The 25922-nt window shown below is 34.9% G+C and overlaps 2 protein-coding genes across 5 annotated transcripts in view; both read right to left on the bottom strand.

Moving 5' to 3' along the window:
• Window positions 1-19796, bottom strand: part of LOC109081836 (kelch-like protein 29) — an 83761-nt gene extending 63965 nt beyond the window's left edge. The window contains exons 1-2 of the mRNA XM_042773494.1: window positions 19577-19796; window positions 16660-16731 (exon numbers count right to left, since the gene is read on the bottom strand). The gene's annotated coding sequence lies outside the window, so the exon portion shown is untranslated. The remainder of the gene's footprint in view (window positions 1-16659; window positions 16732-19576) is intronic.
• Window positions 19797-22912: 3116 nt separating this feature from the next.
• The window catches only part of LOC109069291 (NACHT, LRR and PYD domains-containing protein 3-like), a 30089-nt gene continuing 27079 nt past the window's right edge, over window positions 22913-25922 (bottom strand). For all 4 annotated transcript variants that reach the window (XM_042773488.1, XM_042773490.1, XM_042773489.1 and 1 more), the window contains 2 exons: window positions 23917-23963; window positions 22913-23714 (listed from right to left, as the gene is read on the bottom strand). In XM_042773488.1, coding sequence (XP_042629422.1) covers window positions 23155-23714; window positions 23917-23963 — 607 coding nt within the window. In that variant the 3' untranslated portion in view covers window positions 22913-23154. The remainder of the gene's footprint in view (window positions 23715-23916; window positions 23964-25922) is intronic.

Genomic DNA, 25922 nt, shown 5'->3' with positions numbered 1-25922 from the left:
TGTGTTGCATCATTCTGAAGGTGTAAGCATCCTATTATAAGTTATGTTTGGCAGCCTTTCATCAAAAGACACCACTGGCTGGAAACTCTGAAAGCACTGAATAGATTCAGATATGGGAACTCAGTGTCTGGTCAGCATCTCTATTGTCACATGATTCATTCTGTATGAGTCTGCCTTTAAATTCAGCACAAAAGATGGGAGGTCACATGCTGTCTAGAGAGTGGAGATAAGCAGCTGCTTTACAGATCAATCCAGACATGATGTGTGACAGCAGCACAAAAGAGTAACGCTGATGCTGATAACAGAAACTGTGTGAATGAACATGTTTGCTGAATGTAAAGCAATTTTGTGTGAAAAAGACATGTCAATTAGTCAATCAATCAATGGGTTTCCAATGACTGGGGCCAATTCTAAAGCTAAAATTGCATATTAGATATTACTATTTAATTACAATATAAATTTAAAATATAATTAATATTTAATTTACTTAGTATATTTATATGTATTTGGTTGTATTTAATATTTTATACATATATTTTCTTTTACTTATAATAAAATGTAAGTAAAAAAATGTGTTTTGTATGTATTTGTTATGTTTTATTTATTTATATAATCAAAGTATAAAAATTTAATTGTTTTTTAAAAATTTAAAATTTTATTTATACTTTAATATATATATTACAATAAAATTTAAATATAAAAAAATACATATAAATATACATTAAATTATTTACATTTAAAATGTATTTATATTTTAAATATATAACGTAGACAAAAGTTTAGTTAACACTTAAGGGTAAGGGATAGTTAACCCTTACCCTAACCAGTAATCTCAAAATCAGATAATCACTAATCAGTATTTCATACCAATAATATGATGAGCATATCTGATATTAAACTGATTAGATTATTCATTAGTACGTCAAAGGTTCTCCCACACAATAACTGACCTTCCTAATTAATGTAAACTGTACTATGACCAAACTGTCAGTTTTATTCAGACTTATTTTGAATATACTGGCAACAATGTGTGTTTGGTTTTAATGATGGTTTCAGAACACATACAAAAATATCAGGATTTTATATATATATATATATATATATATATATATTTAATGCTGTCAAAATGATACAAAATATCAAGTTAATCTGTTTATCTATATCACCCATCCCAATATATGCCAATTCAAAGGTGCATTATTCATGCACTTCATTCAAATGCAGTACAAAATAGCTGGTGAAGAGTCTGTCTTTCTCTGAGTTTAAAGAACTGATGGCAGGTTTAGAGCTGATGCAATGTGGCAAAAACCAGAATAATCATTCATCAGAGACTTTTTTTTTTAATTTATTGTTTAATTTTAATTTTACCCAAAAATCTAAAGAATGGACTCCAACTCTTAATGGTTTTCCTTCTGAAGCTCAAATTAGCAATGAGTAACACCATGTCTTAATGCTTAAGTTTAAGTATATTGTGCAAAATCATGAATTTATTTTACATTTATTTATTTTTAATTTAATTTAAAAAGTGCATTAATTCTTAAATGAAATAAGTTTGGGACCTTGAGCTTGGGAATGGCGATTTAAAACATCTACATTTAATATTCTATACAGCTGGCTATGAATGTTGAAACGGAGACTCGTGCTTTGACAATGATTTTTTCATTTCTGCACTGCACTGGAAAACAAAGGCCAACGATGATGGAAAACAAGGAAAAATTGTACGTGACACAAAATCAAATCCCTGGGAATTCCACAATGCATGCATTTTTCCACAGCCTTTTAAACTCGAGCTGCAGGATGGATCCAGCAGTTCAAACAGCTGGAATAAACCTCGTACGGCTGAACGTATCACTGACATGTGGTTAAAACAGGCAGGAAAAGAAAAACCTGTAAGTGTTGTTTCATTTGTATCTCATGCACAAGCTCTAATAAGGCGAGTTATGTAAATTACAGCATCAATGTGGGCAAAAAACAACAATGACGCACACATAGCTTTGATATAATGAAGAGGCTTTTTTTAAATATATGCAGCAGCAGTTCTGTGTCTGCGCTGAAAAACACCAAGCATATCATTAAACACACCATCCTACTGTTCTCTGCTCCAGTTCCACCTCTGCTATTGGACACATAAAGACGCCTAATGAGCTATAAACATGTTTCGTATCCATCAAGACCAGAAAGAGAGATAAAACCGCAAGCATTTTATTATACCTGGCATTCACAAATCATAAAATGAAAAGTTTCCATGCTTATGCTAAGCTTTGTATAAAAATTAATGAGCAAAAGAAGGCAATAATATAATGAAAAACAGGCAAAAACATTCCTGCATATATTGAACATTTCAAATGCATCTATTCAATCATAAATAACTGAAAGTATTACAGTCAGTAATTCACATTTCACCTTTTATTTCTGATGCTTGTCCTTTGGATAAAAACCACGCTCTGCTAAGCTTTCCATTTATGATCTAGATTCAATCTCTCCCGTACGCGCCTCACAGATCAATTCATTCATTCCGCCACTTGAGACGAGATCCTGTCATGTGTGAACAATGCAGTGAGAGCAATATCCCAACATGTGCTCTGGCACAGCAACACCCAGAAATCAAGGACTTTCAGATGCACTTGGACCCTCGCTTTTCTAATCTAGCTTGAGAGGAGAATCATTCGCTACAGCAAAAAGTTGCAGTTGAGTGTTGGTAAAAACACTCCTGGTGTACTTTAACAGAATAACAGGCACTTGAAACTGGAGCCTTTTTCATGTGAGACGGTGATAAACACACAGAAGACTTTGGCAAATACTGGGAGAAATCAAGTCAAATCAAGTCAATATCAAATATGTTTTATATGAGCAAAAAAAACAAACACTTTTAATCTCATCATTGAGGTTCCTCTAATGTGTGAGCATGTTTCCCTATAAATCTAATTTTATTTTATGAGATGAAATTGCACATAAAAAGATCACAGTTGAAGGTGATTGACAGTTTAATTATCTGTTAAAAACCTCATCTAATTTTATGCAATAATTACAATATTGGAGTAGAGAAACAGGATGGGATTTCAGGGCTCAGATAAAAAGTGGTAACAAAGTTCATACTATGCAAGAAATTCTAATGTTCACAATGCAAAAAACCTCCTGACCTCACAACACTTATCAAACCCAGGATCATTGGAAAAGCATGCATGTAGCGACATTTCTGCAAAATGAACATTGCTTCTTGCTCATTTTAAAGTGAAATATACAGTGAGTACTAAAAGCGCGTTCAGTTTTATTCAATACTGTTGAACGTGAATCTGGCAACGTTTTTACATTGGCTGTTACGCATATCATTGAAGTTTGGAAATTAAGTGGCTTAGTAGTTCCTGTGGCTCAGTGGTAGAGCACTGTGTTAGCAGCGCACAAGGTCGTGGGTTCAATTCCCAGGGAACACACATACTGGTAAAAAAAAAAAAAAAATGTATAGCCTGAATGTACTGTAAGTCGCTTTGGATAAAAGCATCTGCATAATGCGTAAATGTAAATGTAAGTTAGTGCTATGTGAGTGAGTGACAGCAAGTGCTGCTAAAAGGTTAATGTTCTATCATCTTTGAAAATAGCATATCAGCTACATTAAACCTGACTCTAAACATGCCCGATAGTGTTTAGATAAGCAAATGTGAGATAAATTTTATAGAAATTAAACTGCAGAAACACTCATGTTGAAATTACCATGAGACGTCGCATATTTATATCTCAAATTATCACCTTTTTTTCATTAACATATAACTGATACATTACTCAGAGCTTAGCCAATCATAACAGAGCTCATTTGCATATAGAAGGCACAGAGTCAAAACCAGCCCCTTTAATTTTTCATTGTATTTCTGAAAGTCTGTTTTCCCCATGTATTTACCCCATTGCTATTTAACTATAATTGATATACTATATATTATTATGTATTTTCTGTAATTTGGTTGCATTTTTTTATGTTGTTTTTATTAGTTTTTTTTTTTTTTCTAATTATGTCTATGTAGTGTTTACCAATTATTTAAGTTTTAGTTATTTCAGTACTTGAGCTAAATAAACTAAATAAAAATGATGAATAGCTGAATTGAAATTAGTTAGTTTTTTTATTTTATCTATTTATTTATTTATTTTTATCAAGGAACAAACTTGTTTTGTAGTTTCAGATTTAGGTAACACCCTTTAGTTCACCCTTTTATATATACACACTTCCCTAATATTTTCAACATAAGCATATCTGTAAACATTACAGAGTTTAATAGATGCTGCAGAACTGGAATGATCCAGGAAATCTCACAATGCAAAAACAAATCAAATGGACGTCACTTCTTTTCCTCTTTCCTGTCACCTCTGACACCCAAAGGCATACAAATAAAGAAAACCACTGAGAAAAAAAAAAAAAAAAAAGGCACAAAACCCACACAAAAACAAATCCAAGCAGAACACATGGTTTGGAGTTTATCTGTGCTGAAATGTGATCAGGGGTGTGTGACGGGCTTATGATGTCTCCAGTAATGGAGAAACAAGCAGAAAATGTATTCATATGGGTTAAGCCTCTTTGCTAAAACACAACTCCTGCTGCTTCACGCTGTAAAGAGCTCCATCACAGATGCGGCCGCCACAGCGCCGTACTGCTTTATCTGCGGTGGGTGGCATTGCTCTCCTGTCTTTAGCTATGCTTCACCAGTAATGCGTGACTGCCACATGACCGCAAACAGGAACAACCGGCAGCAGAGTCCCAGCAGACACCGGAGACATTCCTGCTGCACTTAGGATGACCTCAGATCTCACATCGCTCCAAACATTCCCTCCGAGCATCTCACAGTGAGACTTCTGCCTGTGCCACATCAATTATATCCATCTGTTGAGTTTAGTTTTGCTTTTATTTTCATTGTTGCTCTGGAGGAAGATAGAATTACATACTGAGAAGTTACTCTTCCTTTTGCCGATCTTACTGTGATGAACTCTTGCATTGAAGACTTTATTGCTGAAGAGCTGAACTAGACGCTGTTTTCTAGGCATTTACAATGAACAGGCACACAGACGAAAAAGCACCATAAACTAGACCATATATACTGCTTAAGCCATATGATAACTTTGAATGAGAAATGAAGCCAAATTCACTTTCAAGATCTTGACATATGCATATGCTCTCATTTCAGTTAATGAAAGATGTATGTCTAACTCGTGAACAAACTGTTCATTTTTAAATGGGATCTGTTCAATGAATCTGTTGATCCAGTTCAAAAATCAGACTGATTCACAAGTTTGACTCAATAATTTGATTCTCTCACAGGGGTTATCAACTAAATAAATAAATAACTTAAAGGAATAGTTGACCAAAAAAATTAAATATACTCCAAGATGAGGATGTTTCTTTATCTGAACTGGTTTTTAGAAATGTAGCATTGTATCACTTGCTCAGCATTGGATCCTCTGCAGTGAATGGGTGCCGTCAGAATGAGAGTCCAAACAGCTGATAAAAACATCACAATAATCCACAAGTAATCCACACCACTCCAGTCCACCAGTTAACATCTTGAGAAGCAAAAAGCTGTGTGTTTGTAAGAAACAAATCCATCATTAGGACATTTTTTTATTTATGTCAAACCGCTGTTTCTGGCTGAAATACGAGTCCATAATCCATAATAATGCTTTCTCCAGTGGAGAAAGTCATCTGGTCTGAATCAGGAGAGAAATCAGCACAGATCAAGCACTTTTTTTTTTTTTTTTTTTTTTTTACATTTTACAGTAGTACATTTTCAGCAGTTTTTCATTTTTGGGTTAACTATTCTATTCAAATTCCTCTTTGAAGACTTTGAATATAACGCACAACTATAGTTTTATGTTTTAGCCTTTTCCTCCTTTTTGAAGCTTAACAGAAATAGTCACTATGCACAAGTAAGGTTAAGTAAAGACTCTTTACAAATGAGAAAACAACAACATACAGACTTGGAATGACATTATGATGAGTCAATAACAGCAGAATGTGTATTTTTGGGTGAAATGTTCCTTTAAGCACTGGTTTTCACACTTCTAACCATATGTGGTGACTCAAATTTGCATAAACACCTCTAAACCTAGATTTACATTTATATGCATCTCCATGCTGTGCATCCTTTATACATTTTATCAAATGTAATTTCTTTTTTAATCAGAGTCACGATCTACCGCACTGGAATAGCGCGTGTAAAGCCAAGGGTGAAATTAGTGTGTTTGCTAAGATGTGCAGATTCGCTGCAGTAATTCTTTCCACTGTTTCCTCGTAGCAAAGAAACCGGCTGCGAGTAAATTGGATGTTTACCATTCAAAAATGATGTACATGTGGCTAATAATTTGCTATTTGGATGCTGAATAATACATTTCAGTGCTGGTAATAACAAACACTTTCAGAGCAGCAGATATGGGTGGAAGAAAGCTGCATTATGGATTAGCTTCATATGAATGCACTCTACTAAATATTTCAGAGCAACGTTCTCATCTGCAAAAAAACATTTTGGTGAAAGCTCTTTGGCATAAGGCTACGTGGGAAATCAAGAACACATATGCAAATCATATACTTGTAGGAATGCAAATATGTTTGTTTACGTGCAATCCTTTCAAGCTCATTTTATATTCATATATCATTTGATACATGAATTACTTTTGTTTGCTGGATTCAGAAAACAATGCATTTGCATAATAAAACAAATTTTTCAAAAGAATACTTTTCTCCCTCAAAACAAAACTGTCATGAAAATAGAGGAAAAAAAGGTCTTAGAATTAGTCAAACTCACTTTTAAGTTAATGCATATTGCTTGTGATGGAAACAGATTTGTGCAAACAAGACCGAGCAGAGAATAACAGTCACACTTCACAATCTCTTACCGGACTCTTACCTTATCAAACGAGCCCGAACCACTAATTTGACAAATAACTCAGCGTAAACTAACTCTAGCAAAGGAAAGGAGGAACATTCATTATGAGCCATAAGGAGCACAAATTAAAATATTAATGCAACATATGCATGAGGTTTATTAAAACATGCATCAAAGCCTGACAACCGAGAGGTGACACATTTACCCTAGGGGTGCATGTACAACCAAAATCTAATGTCACGTTAAGGCTGTGCACTTAATTGCATTCGTTTGTCATGTGCATCTCGTCAGTAAAGCCGGTTCCGTGATTAGTAGTAAATCACCATCACCTGCTTTCAGATTAAGCGGCTTTCACTACACAGACGTTCGAAATCGAATGCGATTCATCTGCGATTATGAGGAGGTTTTGCCTAATTGTCAGTGAAATACGGCTCTGTGTAGTAAAAGCCGCTCAATCTGAAAGCAGGTGATGCTGATTTAGTACTAATCACGGGACCGTCTTGAAAGATGCGCATTACAATCGAATGCGATTAATTGCACAGCCCTACGTCACGCTAACCACATATCAGTTTACTAGCTGCTAAAAATTAACCTTGTGCTGCAGAAAGAGATTGTATAAATTACAGCAGCACATAAAACCATATTTTCCAGAAAATAAGGCCTGTACCATGTCCAAATTGCATTGGTGAATTGTTGATAGAAAAATCAATAGAATCTGTGTTTAAGTCACATTTTATTATTACACTTGGAAATAATGTAACATAACAAAAAATAAAACATTTACCAACACTATAAACTAGGGGTGGTACGGTTCAACTTTTCCACGGTTCGGTTTGTATCATGGTTTTAGAGTCACATTTCGGTATGGTTCGGTATGAGCTGTGTTTATGGAAAAACTATACTTTCAAATAAAAATAAAGAAAATACGAATATTATATCTAACTACAAGCAACAGCACAAATAAAATAAACAGTGATTTTCAGTTTTTTTTTTTTTTTTAGGTAGGTCTAGCATTAGTTTTTAGGTACAGAAATTGAATAAAGTAATCAAATGTAATACAGCATTGCATATTTCACTGTATAAATTAAAGATTAATCTTTATCCAAGTCACAAAAGCTATCCAGTCATAAGCAGTAAATGATTTATTTGTTGTTGCTATTCGATTAATATTAAGACTGTCACTTTAAGAGAATGCACTGATCCAGTGCTCTGATACAGTAAATTCAGACGGTTATGTCTGCTATAGGATACTTACCAAAATTGACATTTTGACATAATTTTTGTGTGAATATGTCCATTCAAACACAATACTTAAGAGAGAGCTTAATATTTGCGCGTGTTCCGGGACGCGGGTTTGCGCGCTTAGGATGAGTGCATGCACAAATCTTCTCACTGCTTGCGTGCTCATGTCCTCTGGCTCTTAAATGTTTAAACTGGCAAAACTTAAATGGGTTTAGTTTCAACACAGAAATCAACGTGTGCTGTTCAGGTCTCTCCTGTGCGCCCGGGTGATAAAGAAAATAAATGACTGCTCATATTCCAGCTTACAGCATTTGCATTGAACAAGAGTGAATGGTTTGTCCACGATGTTTTTTTTTTTTTTACATCGCTGTTTGACATTTACATTGACTAAAAATAGACTAAAATCCCCACTGACTTTTAGTTAACTAAAACTTGACTAAACAAAAGCAGGACAGGTTAAATGAATATGATAAAAACTAAAATGGACATTTGACACAGAACTAAGACTAAAATAAAAAGCCCACAAATTTAACACTAGTCCAAAAAGAAATAATTAAATGTAACAGTTTTCAGAACAGAAAACGAATAAAAATTATAAGCACAAAATAAACAAATTATAGTGGCTTTCATTATAAACCATTTAGCCAAGCCTAAACTAATTAATTTAAAGCTAAACTAAATCTACCGGCGTGTGGGAAATGTGCTATGATAAACTTAGGCACACACACTTCTCTCATTCAGCAGCAAACCAAATGTTGTGCATGCTTGATGCTAATTGCATTTCAGATGATAAAAGAACTGACTTAAACTCAGTAAAATATGATACTCTATATTATGACTCAGATGAACAATTATCAGTGCATGAGTCAAACTCATTCAGAATGCAACAGTTTTTTTATGCATCATCTTTTTTTATTAAGACTATTAGCGGGCAGAAACGAATCATATAAAACACAGATCATTCACAGCCACATTAACCTTCATCTCACCAACAGTATCTCATCAGAGACGATCATGTGACCTCCACTGACTTCACTCCTATTAGTACTCGCTGTATCTTTAAAAATTTCACAACCGTGCCGCAGAACTGAAAATTGCCAACTTGCATTGAAAATAATGGTTTCAGGTCATTTCTGCACGCTGATCTTCTGCAGTATAAATGCTTTAGCAGTGTTGCACAGTAGGCAGCACACAGTCATCTGTCCAGGTCTAATACATCTCTTATGTCTCTTTCAGTCTTTAGGATGGTGTATGATAATGATGCAGGACAGCAGCAGGGAAGGAAGGAAAGAAAAGAGCATCATTTGGCTTCCAGGCCACAGTCTTGTCAGCAGCACCTGCACTGCTGGCCGCCGCTATAGCAGTATTATTACAATGTCAGCTTTAATCAACATTGTAGTCAGCATTGAGATTGTGCAGCGCTGCAGCTGTATAGGAGTGTGGTGTCCGTATCTCAGCCCAGTGACCAGTGGAAACACTCGGACACACACAGTAACACCTGCTCCAGCTGCCGTTCAAACAATATGAGGCCGTCAGTGAACGACCGCTGACTCTTTTACAATGCATACTTTCAAAAACTTATTTAAAGTGCAACCAGCTCTGAGATGGAACACAAACCAAAAGCTTTGAATCAATGCAAATAATTAGATGTATTTACATTTTAATGAAAATAATTACATTAAAAATGTCATTTATTTCTGTGATCAAAGCTGAATTTTTGGCATCGTTACTCCAGTCTTCAGTGTCAGATGATCCTGATGAAACTGGTTTGCTGGTCTTTGCTGGATTAAATTGATCTGACCAATTCTCAGATGACCAAAATACCAAAGATGATTTAAGTTGTTGATCAAAATCATAATTTTATTACTGGTACATAACAGATATGCTACAGAGCATCAATTGTATGTTTTGTAATAGCTGTGCAGGACTCCTGGTGAATGCAGGGCTGCGTTTCACAAAAGCATCGCAATCGTAATCGTAGAGATCACTGGTGGCAATGGTTCTACGATCTACTTAGACTTTCGATGATTTTGGGAAATGTAGCCCAGAACAGTAAAGTAAAAATCCTACACATCTCGTATGCAATTTGCTTTCCCAGCATGCCCAGCACATCTGAGTTCTTCTCAACCACAGAGCTCCAGTTTCGTCACAACTGAGAAACTCATAAAACTACTGCAAATACTCACTGATGCTTGAGAAGAAACATGAGCTTTTAGGAACTGAGAATCTGTTGAACAACTTCAGACAAGTAATAAAATTGAATCTTATTTTTTAAACGCTAAACATCTTACACATAGCGCAAAGGGTTAAATTAATGTATATACAGTGCAGGGTCACTTTCCATTCACTTGCTACTCTCTGTCAGACCATAAACCCAATAATGTTTAACTCAACACTAAGATGTCACACCAGTCTCATATTAGTCTGGTGTGGTTTTAATGCTGAAAAATGCAGGAAACATTCATTCTAACACTATTTTAAGACTGAAAATGCTGCTAAAAAAACAACAACTAACTATCAAAGTAGCATCACGCTGCAGTGACGTCTGAAATCTCTATATGACCAGAAACACACATCTATTCCATGCTCATCTGGAGGAAGACCTATTGAAATGATGCCAGTCTTCCAGCTGCGCTGCCACGGGTGGAAACCAGAGTTGACGGGACGGAGCTGTCTCACTGCATTCCCATCTAACCACCCATAACACACCTTCACCTCCATCTAACTGCATCCAACATCTCATTCTCATGTGATTTTAATACAAGCTGACTTTTTATTAGTCCAGCCAAAGAATGAATGTGACTGGAAATATTCCTCTTCTAATATTGGAGATGGACTCATTTGAATTTATGGAGATGAGTTTTAAATATGCAATGTATTACTACCAAATGCATTCATTTTAATGCTCAATTTCAATGACACATTTTTTAAAAAGAACTTTGATATGTGTGCTAATGAGGGCAGTATTTAATTATACTATATTTATTATATTTCAATATAATTAAACAATAAATATAGTTGACTATTTAATTAATTAATAATATAATGTTATAAAACTAACATATTACATTTAATAATCACAAACTATTAAGAATAGTTTATATCTTCAGTGAAATCAAACCACTCTGATGCATTTAATTGACTTTTTATGGATTACTATCATTACTTGATTCTCTTTAATTAGACTGTTAATGCAATTTATGTCTTGCATAAAACATTTTAATCTGCTTAAAAAATGAGGGTTAGTCTAAATCAGGTTTTTCTTTTTTTTTTCAAAATGGGATTCAGTGGTTAATAATTCATTAAATAATTTAATTAGTGAATAGCTAATAATGAATTAACTCATAAAAATGTACAATTAATATTTTTTTAAATCAAAACATTTTGACGAAATGTGTGTATGAAAATTGGTGACTGATATCATAGATCCACAAGCATGCAAAGGTTTGATTTAAAATCTCAGGTGGACTTAAAGTAAATATTTTAAGTCAAAAGGGTTCAGATAATCAGAAATGTTTTAGAATTCCTGCTTTACATACAGCTTTAAGTTTGATGGTCGCCAACCAAAAAGCTGGAAACACCATGGCTCAACTGCTTTTAAAAACAATCTCTCATTCCACAACGTCAAAAGCAGCGAGACAGAGTGAGAACGCTTTCAAGCACTTAAACACGGAGCCGATTTCCCAAACCGTTTTAAATATTTCATTAGGAATTCATGTTGCTTCATGCATGATTAGCGGCCTCGACTCACAGAGAGGTCAGACAGAGTGCAGCGCACAGACAGGTTATGAGCCCAGTTCACTGCCGGGGCGCTTCACGCTCACCGCTGTAACCCTTTCACCAATGCAACTGGCACAAATTAAATGCTTTTCTGGAAAAAAAAAAAAAAAAAACCTTGCACTTAATTAAACATCTTTTCCTGGCAGAGGTGAAATATGACATGAAACATTCAAATCAAAATTCACTCATGTTGTGCAAGTCCTAACAGTGCTCTTTAACCAAAACTATATTCATAGCAGTTTTATTTGCAACATAACATGAAGGTTATGGATGCGTCTGCATGGATTCTCACGCAGAACAATGAATCTGTCAGACACGCATGCATATGCATGACTCGCACACGTGAAGCAGTCGTCCAGATGGGTGACCATAAGCACAGATGTGCTTTGCGAAATAAACACATGCAACAGCAGCAGAATCTGTGTGACACTGAAGACTCAATTTAGATACGCCTCTGTTTACATACAAGAACTCTAATGAGCAAAATCTACCAAAAATCTGAACATGATTAGCAAAAGTGTGAAGAAATGTAAAACATACAGATATTTAAGGCACATCACACGATTTAGCACTCAAGAAATTGCTACTAAATTTCACAAATAATTAAAGATACAGAAAGTAACATTGAATTAAACATGCAAACAAGCATTTTCTTGTAAAACCTTCTCTAATAATCTTCATTTTATCAGCAACTTTTAAAATTTTTACAGTGCATGCTTTATGAAAGCAACATCAAAAGTTAAACCACTTTTTGCATAAAATTAATCTAGCATTTTTGCATAATCAGAAAATGTAACAATTTTGAAGAAAATATTCAGGTTGAAGGCAATACTTTGAAAAAAGGGAAAGAATGGATTTATTGATCATAGGTGTTCATTTATTAATGTCAGAATATCATTGCAGCTAAAGCCTTTTATCAGACTAAACATCAATAACCTAACAGACTTTAACTGATACATGACTGAATCAAATATTGGCTCCTAGATTAACCTTTCACATAAAAAGGCTCAAAAGTATACACTCAAATAACAGACAATACAAAACAAAATCTCCCTGTAATATTCTCTACGGTGACAGCATTCGTATCCATTCCACCATCACATACTGTAACACTGCTTCCAAATAAACACATTCACACAATCACTCACAGCAAACAAACCATTCTAGCTTTGGTTTCAAATGAAGTTTACTCACTAGCAAATATGAGTCATGTTTTTGTTCATGTTTATTCAAGTCACTTATTTTGTTTCCGTCTCAATTACATCATGCATTTTTAGAGTAAATAAAGATTCATCAAAATATGAATATCAGTGGATCACTGCATTTGTTTATTTGACTTATTAAACATCAGTCCGAGTGGTCTGGTCTCTGTTGTGGTCAAATATTCAGACAAATTAAATTAATCCGCATGCTGCACAAGATCTGTAAGTAAATTGGCTCTGCAAGCAAACTTAAGTTCTTCGTTTTCAGATGAGTAAACAAAAGCGCAAGCGCCACCATCGATTTTCATTCACAGCTGGCCTATTTAACGCAACGCTGCAGCCACGCACACACAAAAGTCCAGACGCTGTCAGCAAACTCTGAATGAGTTCAAGACGCTAGAAACAAAATAGTGCAAAGTCTGGCTTGAAATAAGGGAATAGGTGGATTCATTCTACACTTGCAGGACTTTCTTTCTTCTTTGGAATATTTTTAAAGAAGTTCAACAGGGATGCAAAAGCATCATAAAAGTAGGTTTGTGCACTATATCTTTGTTTTCTCACATAAAAGGTTTATGATACTTTTGCATCTTTTTACTTTTTAGTTTGTGTCATTTTGTTTTCAAAGAATTTTGTATTTCTGCATGAACTGCTCCTTTAACAAGAGTGAATCCACAGGAAACAGCACCTTGAGCGAGGTACGTTCTATTCAATCTTCTGAGGAATAAAGTTAGAAACTCCTTCCACAAAGGCCATCTTGTAAGGAGCTCACACGACCCAGTTCTAGAAGGGTGCTTCAATAACATTAGCAAAAGCAATTAACCTTTAGCCGGCAGCTCCTTAAAGTGAGCAGGGTGAAACTATGTTCCTTTATTCACACTGATTACATATACTATAATAGACGAGCATCTGAGATACTGACCTAGAATGGATGGAAACCCACGTATAAACTCTTTGAGAAAACGTGGCCTTACTTAGTTTGTTTTCTGAGAGAAAAGAAAAAAAAAACACTCCGAGTTCTCAAGATGACTACTTGGGGGGAATCTGATAATAATAAACCAGTGTATGGTGGTTTATGCTGGTAAAGATAATGTTTAGCTGGTCTAATCCAAGCAAAATCCATCATAACAGACCGGTTTGGCCAGTCTTGGAGACTAGATAATCACTTTAAACTGGTTTAAGCCATTTTTCAGCAGGTCAACTATGTTACATGCACACATAACCTTTTGCTGCCTTGTAAAATAGCTTATTTTTACCAATTCGGAAACAAAATAAAACTTCTATGACTATAAAAATGTATTATCTAATATATAAATGACCGCTTTTACTAAGTGGAACCGTTTACATTGTAAATACAATAATTAGGTTATGCATTGACTTTGAGACAGCATGATGTTCTTTCAGAATTCAGTTTCAATTCCAATGAAACAGCAGAACCAGATAATCAAGCTCCGCGGGTTCGCTTGAAAATTACAGCCGGATTTTTTTGGAGGCCTGAAACTCAGCGGGAAAGATTTCCAGGAGCTGGACTGGTCCCGTCTAATCTGAGAGAAACATCCACTTCACGGTGATTCCTATTTTGTGAATGTGAAAGAACAGCTCGCACGCAGGTGTGATTTTAGCATATCAAAAAATACTGGCCATCTCAGGAGATGAACGAGGTTACTGGAGGTTAAACAGGAGATTTACTCTGTTAAACCTCAATCAACGTACAAGCTCTTTAAAAACTGAGACAACATGAAACGGCCACTGAATACTGATAAAGACATTAGATAGTCAAACCCAGTTCTCAACAAAACCTCTGGTGACTGAAGGAAATGCTGAGATTTGAGTAAAAATAGGTGATGTAAGAACCCTCATAATAGAAAAGACAAAATAGAAACTGGATCTCAGTATTAAATAATTTTACCATTAACACCTACTTAATTTGAGATATTATCATAATTAGCATATGAATGGAGTGATTTTAGCACAGTGATTGATAACCTTGGCCTGGTAACTCAAGGATCCTGGGTTCAAATCTCAGAAACGCTCTGATATCAACTGAGAGAAGCTCATTGGAAAAATGGGTATACACCTATATTTTGGTCAGACTTTATTTTAAGGTCCAATTCTCGCTATCAACAAACCATTAACTATAACTTTTGCCAGAATTAACTGCTAATTTGCTGCTTATTAATAGTTAGTGAGGTAGTTAGTAGGTATTGGGTAGGATTAGGTGATGTAGAATATGGTCATGCAAAATATGTGCTTTTTAAGTACTAATAAACAGCCAATATTTTAATAACAGGAATTCTAACAAGCAACTAGTTAATAGTGAGATTTGTTATCTATACTAAAGTGTTACCCTATACATTTTTGCAAAACTCATGCCTATCGATCCAATTCACTGAAATTAACTCTAGTGTCATTAAAACACCAACAACGTTTATTCTTTTTTACACAAATTATGATTTCAGTGGCAGATTATTGATTAATAATGGCTTATTTTCGAGCATAATACTACGTTTTCACCTCAAAATGCTTTTATCATAGTGCATGATTTATAAATGAATATATTTGCATCACATAACCAACTCCATATGTTTGGCTTTTTTGACTAAGTAAACTTGCTCAGTAACTCACCTGGTACAGTAACATTGCTTCTGCAATGCAAAGCGCTGAAATAAAACACGTTTCATGATAAAAGAGACCAAAAACTTAGAAGCAGCCAAACAAAAGCTTCAGCAAGTGCATTTTTATCCCATGTTTCTTTTGTTATCACTATTGATTAGGTTTAATGTAGCTGGTACATGATATTCAAATGCAAAATAGCATTTAAAGCCAGTATATGTACAACAACCAACATAATAAAACATTGCCAGATTGAACTGAACGCATTTTGAAACATGCAAAAAGCAACCTAATATCATTTTGTAGAAAAGTCATCACATGCACATATTAGCCTTTTCCCAATGAGAATAAACACTCCCTATTTGCAAAGCATATCATCCGCTGGATTATGCAAATTAGGGTCCTCTGTGGTTATTTAATACATAAACTACTGAATCACTGTATTTCCATAAATAGACTCCACTACCACAATATGAAATTACTCACACTATGAAAACATGCATTAACAGTGTATTAGAATTCCTAATTTGTTAATGACAAACTCATTTTCCGAATCCGATGTGCTGCTGACATTGCAGATCTCACGCTTTTCCACACACAAGTAACTTGGGTTTTCCCTCTAATCTTCATCTATACATCCTGATATGCGTCAGTTAAGTTGTCTGGATGTAAGAGGCAAAGGAGCAGGCTCCTCTGAGAGCGTCACACAGCAGGGATCCCAGCGTGAGATCTCAGCCACATCATCATCCTCAAAGAACCCCATCCATCATCTTCATAAAGAGCACAGAACCACCAGTGACGAATCACATCCAGAACATATTAGAGGAATGTTCCAGGTTAAATACAACTTAAACTGTGTGGACAAGATCTGCGCAGAAAATAAATTCAACTAGTTGCTCAGTTTGATTCATAATCATAATAATCTTCAACATTAAATCACTGATACAAAAGTTTTTACTACTCACCACACAGCGTCTTTGATCGATGCACATCATACAGGAAAGTGGTGTGCTTTTCTCCTCTAAATCACACGGCACCTGTTAAAGAAATGAGAAACGGCCATGATAAATAAGTCATTAATCAGGTGATTTTAGAGAGCGCTGCTCAGAGGACACAGGGACACTTAACATGGTTTTCAATGTCAAGTCAGCATGAACCAGTTTTTAACGACCTCTCGAAGACAATAAACCAGATCTGTAGTCATAAATGATTTCCAGAACAGGAAATCGTTCAACTGTTATTAAAACAAGAATAGTGCATAAAAACACATGAAACCTTCATGAAGGAAGCCATGAGTGAATAAGATCAAAACAACAAAATAAATGAATTTTTAAAGTAATTAAAAATGGTATTTCCACCACAATTACCTCCAAATTCTCATCACTCTAATGCAAATAAAAATGCATGTTAATACATGAATGAAAATTAGTTAGAATTACAAAATGAAAAAGTTTTAGTATTAATTACAAGAAATACCACCAAAATGTACTTTATCAATAATGTAGTTATTTTATAACAAAAAATAAACAAAAGTAAATATATTTGCTTCTCCATTATAATGAGAAGAGGTTTATTATATATATATATACACGAGTATGTGAGAACTGAGGTAAAATGTCAATAATTGTCACGAGTATGTCATAATATATATATATATATATATATATATATATATACACGAGTATGTGAGAACTGAGGTAAAATGTCAATAATTGCAATGAAAATAACATCATGATACAACAACAAAAAAACTTAATGGTCCTAAACACAGGCTTTATTTAATATTTTTGTGATTTGTGTAATTTTTGTGAAATCTGGGCTGGATCTGAAGATCTCCAGCACTTACTCAAGCCTAAAGACCAGAGTCAACATGAAGACAGCGCTCAATTAATGTCCTTTCCAAGACAGATCTTCGTTTAATTCGTCTCATTCTTCTGCCCGTCTAGTCGCCACAGAGCTGAAGGTCTGGCAGCAAATTTAACCATCTGTGCGATTTTACAAATGTCTAAATATGTGAGCTCTTTGTTTAGAATGTAAATTTGCTCTTTAATACATTAGGCTACGCAAACGTTTCAAACTCATCTGTGTAATTAAACTTTTGCCTCTAAATTTTAGGAGTGATTGACAGCATTAAATGAACAAGCTTTAACTTCATGAAGTGGCAATTAGTAGCAAAGTATAATGTCTGAAAAACATTTTCTCAGCAAATACTTGAGGATGACTTTTCGTTTGAGTGATTTTGGACATTTTCTGACAGTGAAATAGACAAAAATTGACCTGCATGACCTGAAGGCTACGAAGGTCGCGTGTCTGTCAATCAGCATCTGAACACTCACTGCTGAATTAAACTGAGTCTACAGCATCAATAATTCATCACAGCACCTGACAGACTTTACCTAACCAGGTAAATCAGAGCTTATCACCTGAACACATCAATTACCAGATTTCAGCATAATGAATCAGATCAGCACTGCTACACACAATTACTATTGTCTTGATTGTTTGTGAGGGATTGATTTAACAGAGAGAAACTCTGAGAGACTCTATCTTCTTCAAATCAACATCAATCATGACTCTTTACATTAAATGAACACACATTTAAATAATGATTGACAACCATCACATGCATCTATAATTCAATGCCAAACAGCCCAACCTGTCACTCATTATTTAAAAGTGCCAATCAAACACTTTTACAAGTACAAAGAAACATTTTAGGCAAATTAATGAATTAATTAAAAGTATATTATACTGCAACACACAGGGCAGAAGTCAACCATCTACTGACTACATTCAGCCTGTAATACCAGGAAGAAAGGTTTAATATTGACTCACTCAGCATTGCCATTATTTTATTAGCAGTTTAAATCAACTTTATGTCTACACAAATATATCAAAATCCCAAACAGAGTGAGACTCCATCGTCCTCAAACCAACACAGATATCAAACACACTTAAATTATTCTATATGTTTGCTTTGATGTAATTTTATTATATTCCTTGCCTTTGTATCTTTTATTTGTGCATTATGCATTTATTTAAATTTGCTGTGTATTTTATTCATTTCTGACCTACTGTTGTACATCATGGTATGTGTTGTGCACTTATGGCTTTACATTTATGCATTTAGCAGATACTTTTTATATCCAAAGAGACTGCAAATTAAGCAATGAAAGGTTAATTACAAATTAAACAAAATGTTAGATACAGACATCTATATCACGTTGTGTCTGTAATATTTGTCAATCTGCCTACTCATATAAAGTACTTTGTGAATAAAAAACTTGGAGTAAAGATTAAAAACAAAATATTAATGTCGCCTTAATTAGTATTAACCAAAACATATTACAATCTCAGTTAACCAAAAACCATCAACTGAGTGACAAAAACATGCATCAAAACCACCTGCTCACGACTAAACTGTTTAATAGATGGATTTACTTTCCACATAAGCTTAATATTGCAATATTCAACGGACTGCAGTAACTGTCATTTAACCAGCAATAACAACTAACTATCTAGCAACATGGAAACAGCATTTCGGAATAAAATATTAATTGCAACATTTATCAAAGCAGTTTCGATGGGTGCACACCTGTAACTGTTTAGAAAGTGAAAACTGGCGTCTCCAGTGACTCTTTTCCCAAATTCAGGAGGACAGAAGCAGCGCTTAACATTGAAGTGTCCTGCCAAAACGTGCTGCTACAGATCAGAGCACCTGTATTACACAATCTCTAGTGTCTCGAGAGGAAATAAAGACGCCGCCGCTGCTGCTGCATTAGTGTCTCCTCGTGAAGCACACGCGCAGAATCACAGCATTAATACCAGCAGCGCTGGTTTGTAAAGGCAGTCTGATGCTGCTCTGAACTCCAGCTGTCTTACCTTCAGATGAAGCTGCGCGCGTTCGTTTCATTGTGTGGCATTCGGTCAGTGATGATGCTGAGCGCTCGTGCACACGCTGATGGGAAGATGAGGAGGAGGAGGATGATGATGCTGCTGGGCTCTTCAGCGTGTGAGTGTGTGTTTGGAGAGTCAGCGCGCTCCGACGGCCTGCGGGGTGTGTGTGTGTGTGTGTGTAAAACAGTCTTTCTGCTCCGCCCCTAAACTCTATTATTACGAAACACACAGCGACACCTGTCGAGAAAGAGAGAAGATGCAGGTGCGTCAAGTTTCAACAGCAAAAGTTCTTCAGAGGTGCAAACTAAAGAGTACCTGAAAACCATAGTAAAAGTACTGATACCTTACAGTGAAAATTGCTCCATTACAAGTCACTAAATTCAAAACAACTTGAGCAAAAGTCGTAGAGTAGCTGAGGTATTTAACTCATACTGAATATTATGGGGTTCCATTTGTGTCAAAAATAAGTCGACTGCTTTGTGCTTTGTACTATACAATTGTCTTTGTCTACAACCATTGCCTACTTGTTCAGGTAAATCAGTATATGTTGACGTGTTAGGACAACAGAATAAGATGACAGTTTAGGACGACAGAATAAGATAACTGTTAGCACGACACAAGATGACAGAAGAAAATGACAATAAGGAAGAGAGTAATTAATGACAGAGAAAAAGCAGGCAGGACGACAGATTAAGACAACGTCAACAGACAACGTACAGGCCAACATATACTTACCTGAACAAGTAGGCAATGACTGTAGACAAAAACAAATGTATAGTACAAAGCACTCAACTTATTTTTGGCACAAATGGAACCTCATAGAATATAGGGTCAAAGATGCACTAGTCAAAGAGACATGCCAGTGAAAAACAAGAAAAAAAGGTATTTTGTTTGTTTATTTATTTATTTATTTGCTTAATTTGTTTATTAAACGTTTACAATTATAACAGGATAAGAATACAGGAGAATAAATCATGTTAAGTAAAATTCAAAAGTCAACGCATTCTTGCACTGGGTGAGCTGGTTTCGGCCTCATCGCTGTTGCTAAGGAACTCACATTCATGTAATGTAGCCTTGTTGACAAGTTTGGATAAGCAAGGGTAAAACACACAACATATAGTACTTTCAGTGCCCTGTAGTTGCGATATCACTTCTTTTGTAGCAGAAATAAACTGCTGCTGAAAAAGCAAGGTGCTTGGAGCAGTGCTTTAAGCCGGTACGCACCGGTACTCAGTACCGCCGCCACTTCCAAATATAGGTCTTGAGCGTACCGCCACCTCTCCGTGCGCCCAGAACGTGCTTTTAGCGTACCGGTACGCTCATTGCCATGCTTCCTAATTCGTCCCACCTAGAGCAGAGTACATTACCCATACACCCTGAGTTTTACAAGTGAAAAAGGCATGCGGCGTTTGCCGCTTTCAGCGTCAACAACTCAACGTGGCCGGAGAGCAACACTCTTCGGTAAAAATACAAATACAAAACACTTAATATGTATTGGCTTCAGACTCTGTACTAAAAGAACACGGTCAGAGATAAACTGTTTCAAAATGGTTTATATAGTGAAGTTAGATTTACATTTTGTAAAAGTTGCTCAATACCCTTTTGATACTCAGCTAAAACTACAAAGTAATAAAAGGAAAAGATACTCTGTTGTTGTTACCTCAGGGAATGTTATTACAGATAAAAAAAAATATGCTAATATCTTTGATACTCAGTAAAACTAAAAAGTAGCCAAAAAGATACTCTGAAGTTATTACAGATAAAAAAAACAATACCAATTAAAAATAAAAACCAGCCAAAAAAAAACTACTAAAATAAAAAAAATAAAAAATTAAATAAACAAAATGTATCTTTTTCATTAAGTTTAACTTGATGAAATAAACAATTATATATATAAAATGTATCTTTTTCATTAAGTTTAACTTGATAATAAAATAACTAAAATTAAAACTGGAAAAAAATAATAGTAACAATATCAACATGTTTACAAAAAAAACACTAATAATAATAAAAATGATGAAATACAACAAAATTACTAAAACTTTAACTAAAATTAAAATGGAAACAAAATATGTAAAATTAATTAATATTTTGATTATTACAATATTACAATCACACCACAGAATTGTCCAAATAACCAGTTCAGCCAGTTCAAGTGAAAGTTTAAACTGGGGAAAAATAGATGTATAAAATTAATCTATGGTATTAAAAAACTACATTACAAGTACTGAGACAATAAAATTGATGTTTACTCAAAGGATAGCAATAGGCTACAACAAAGCAAAGGAGAAACAACCATTCATGAATTGTTTACTACAGCAAGTGATGATTAGTTTTTGTTAATATGTTAATCTCATGCATTTGACAGAATATCATCACATTCTGAATCTTCAGTCAGTTTAAATGACGCATTACACATTAACTTTGGATATTAAATTCAAGGCAGCCTCTCAGACTCACATTCAATGCATGGCTGACATCTGCTGGTAATGATGTGCATGTGCAGAAGAACTATGCGCGCGCGCACACACACACACAAACACACACACACACACACAAAGAGTTGAACCCCGTTTTACTCACTTTGTTAGAGCACTTTAAACAGAAGAGGCTTCAGTGAACGAATCGGTGCATGAAAGAGAACGAGAAAGACTGGCCCATTTCAAAGATTTAAATGCCACTACAGCAGTAATAAGTTACACATAGATACAGATACTGGTGCTCAGGACTGCAGTGTTGACACAATGAAGCACTAAATCCATTTCAACAAGCGGGGGACAGAGACAGGCTTTCAAACATATAGCTTTTATTGGTAAAAATAGGCCTATTTGAATTTGCAAAAGACTCATATATTTATAAATTGAATAGCTTAACATAAATGTTGGTTCTTATAACTGCAACAATAAGAATATTATAACAATACTCGCAATAATACAAACAAACAGCGATTAACAGGTACGGAGTGAATATTGTGTCTTATATTAGAGTCAATTTCAATAAGGGGTGACAGAGACCTCTGGTGGTGAGAGAAACATACTGTACTGGATTCACACATTCATTTAAACTTGAAATACCAAAAAACATCCAATTACAGGTTTTTAAACATGATACAGAGCAAGTTAAAAGTTATCGTTTTTAAAACAGCAACATACACAGGTATTAGTGCAAATAGTTTTAAAGTAATACTATTATTGTCTTCACAGAACAGGGTCCGTTTAAAAAAAATACTTTTAGGTTACAGCCGTGTCCCTCTTTTATCAAAAAACACTAAAAAATAAAACACAACAATAAAAAAAAAAAACAAATCTCAAAAAGAAATGAAAGAAAGATAAGGGTTGTGAAACATGAAAATAGATTTATGTCTGTCAAAGGTGTGAAGTTGTGAAATAACTCTGACATGGAATTAAGAATTTTGAGTACTTCTCTGCAAAATAAAAAAAAAGGTGATAGACAAAAGTTTAGACTGAAGTCTAATGAAATTAAGAATAGAAGAGCGCAATAGTTTACATCTGTGTGAGTTAAAGAGAGATAATATGAGTGAGTTTCTTTCACTCAACTTTGTCTCAGTTGTTTCTCACAGGAGGATGTTTAATCTCACACAGGGACACGGAACTACTACCAGAATAAAAAAACCCAAATCCAGCATAGAGGGGTTCAGTGAATGTGCTGTTGAATGTGTGTAAGTGTGTGAGTGTGTGTGTGTCAGAGACGCTGTAAAAGGACAGAGTGCCAGCTGCCCAGTCCAGATAAACTCCTACTCTCTTAGATGATGAAGAGACAAATGTGTTTCTGTCACAGTTACTGTGATGCACAATGAATACTTCACCAGTACAGTTCAGACTCCAGGACTTTTCATTGCGTATAAACCTAAAAAAGCCATTTCCTTTCTTGCTGATTTCTTTATATATCACTGACATATAAACCCCCCCGCCACTCCATTCAGCCTCCCAGTAACAGCGTTCAGTCAGACTCTCTCTACACAGAACCTGAAGACAGTCATCAAATCTCTCTGGATGATCAGGATACGGCTGCTTCTCTCTCACACATGTCACTTTTCTGTTCCTCTCAGAAAGAGCAAGGAGAGTGTTTGCTGTGTTTAAATCAAGTGTGAGAACACATGCATCTGAACACAAGAAAAGAAATTGTAACAGTCCACTTTTTTCAAAGGATTTAATAACATGACTAAAGAATGATTTAATTAAAGCCTAATGATCCAAAATGTTTCTGTCAGGGTTCAGTTTTAGGGGTACAGTAGGTGTAGGGTTGGGGTGTATATAACAATATAATATTGTTAAAAAAAAAAAAAATGTATGTGCATGACCTACATTTCCGTAGTCCTTTTGCAATCCTGATCTCTCCTCCATGATCCACACTAAAACAAAATATGTCACAAACGTAAATCAGCACACACTTAACCTGTTAACCAGCTGTTAACCTGTTATGGGATTTACAGCTGAAAGTGCCCTACCTAACTTAAAATTGCAACAGTTCCTTACTTCAGTGTGTTACACACATAATTTTGGTGTATTTGGAAAGAAGACCCTTTGGGCTTTACTTTTCATCATCCAGAGATGATAATGCTCAAAAAGATAAAAAATTATAGACACTGAAGTGCCTTGAAAAAAAAATGTACCACACTGATTTTTTTATTTTTTTATTTGATATATAAAAAAAAACATGAAATCAGTCCTGGAGCAATCTAGAAAAGTAATGGGTTGAAAGTCAAATGTCTCATGAGTTTCTATTTCAAATCTGAGGAAGATACCATGAAAAATGAGATTCCTGCAACCATTTTTCTGATACTATGTCTAGTCCCCCCCACCCCCAAATATAAAAAATATTTACCAACTGTATTGAAGGGTTCTACAAACTATTTTAGTCATTAAAAATACCACTGCATAGTTTTTCAATTATAAAACAATAGAAAGAATCTTAGACATCATATAATTGATTTATTTGAGCACTATAAAAATACAATAAGAATAATTTGAGTAATAAAAATAAATAAGAAAAATAAAAAAGATTTAACTAAGTATGCCAATTACAGAACATCCTGAGATTGCTAGAAATGCAGCATTTACAATGAATTCTGGTCATATAGTCAATTATCACATGTTGATGTGCTGATGGCCAGTTATAGAGATGGTAATCATACAAATGCGCCATATAGTCAATAATCATATTCTATTCACATAGACGGCATTCACACTGATAGCTGTGACTACACAGTAACAGCATGCTGATTTGCGCTCAAACAGATGGTAATCATGCAGATACACAAACAATACTGTTCCTGAAGAACTGAAACGTAAACAAAGGAATTATCATCCATATTACAATGTTATTGCTTCGTTAGACTAAACATGCTCTATGGGATGTCGTTCAGTGGACCATTACCATTCTAACTAAAGTGGGATTTACAGCTGTGGATGTGTTTATGACTCATTATTACAACGAATCTGGTATGTACTGCGTTTTGATTTTTCATGTTTTGATGTGTACTGCTTACACAAATTTAGCAAATACATTCTTTATAAGCTTTCCATTGAAAAACAGCAATCTGTTGTCGATGCTTGAGGCTTAGATCTTTATAATGAGATATAGTTTGTCAAGATTAATTTTGTCCCGTTTCACTTAATCTATTCGTAAACATTGACATGTGCAAACAAAGAGAGTTCAGTGCGCCCGCGTCTAGGTGCTGGTTAACAGGTTTTAAACTGCTCTCCCGAAATCAAAACAAAACACACAAATTAAATTTAAAGTTCACTTTATCTCATGATTTCTTCTGCAGAGATCCAGAATATTTTTTTTAAATAAGCAGCCTAATTAGAGACCATAGGTGGCTGTTCAGAAATTTTGAAAGTGTCTTGAAAAATTTTCTTATCTAGTGGTTGAAGATAAACATGGAGACACATTAAAAAGGGATACTCCACCCCAAAATGAACATTTTGTCATTAATCACTTACTTACCCCCATGTCGTTCCAAACCCATAAAAGCTCAGTTCATCTTCGGAACACAATTTACAATATTTTGGATGAAAACTTGGAGGCTTGAGACTGTTCCATAGACTGCCAAATAAATAACAGTGTCAAGGTCCATAAAATGTATGAAATTCATTGTCAGAATACTCCATCTGCCATCAGACGTGCAATCTGGGTTATATGAAGTGATTCATATAACTCTGTATCTCTCTCCATATCCCTGTATGTTGTGTATGCTCTTCTGTGTCATCGCACCACAAGAATGCACTGTTTTATTTCAAATCAAAGCTAAATACATGTAGAAACAGTGCATCTTTGTGGCGCGGATGACACAGAAGAGCATAAACAA

This window comes from Cyprinus carpio, chromosome A17 (assembly GCF_018340385.1).
Source record: "Cyprinus carpio isolate SPL01 chromosome A17, ASM1834038v1, whole genome shotgun sequence".
Lineage (NCBI taxonomy): Eukaryota > Metazoa > Chordata > Actinopteri > Cypriniformes > Cyprinidae > Cyprinus > Cyprinus carpio.
Note: the sequence above shows the minus strand (reverse complement) of the source record. Positions and strands in the feature narration are given on the sequence as shown.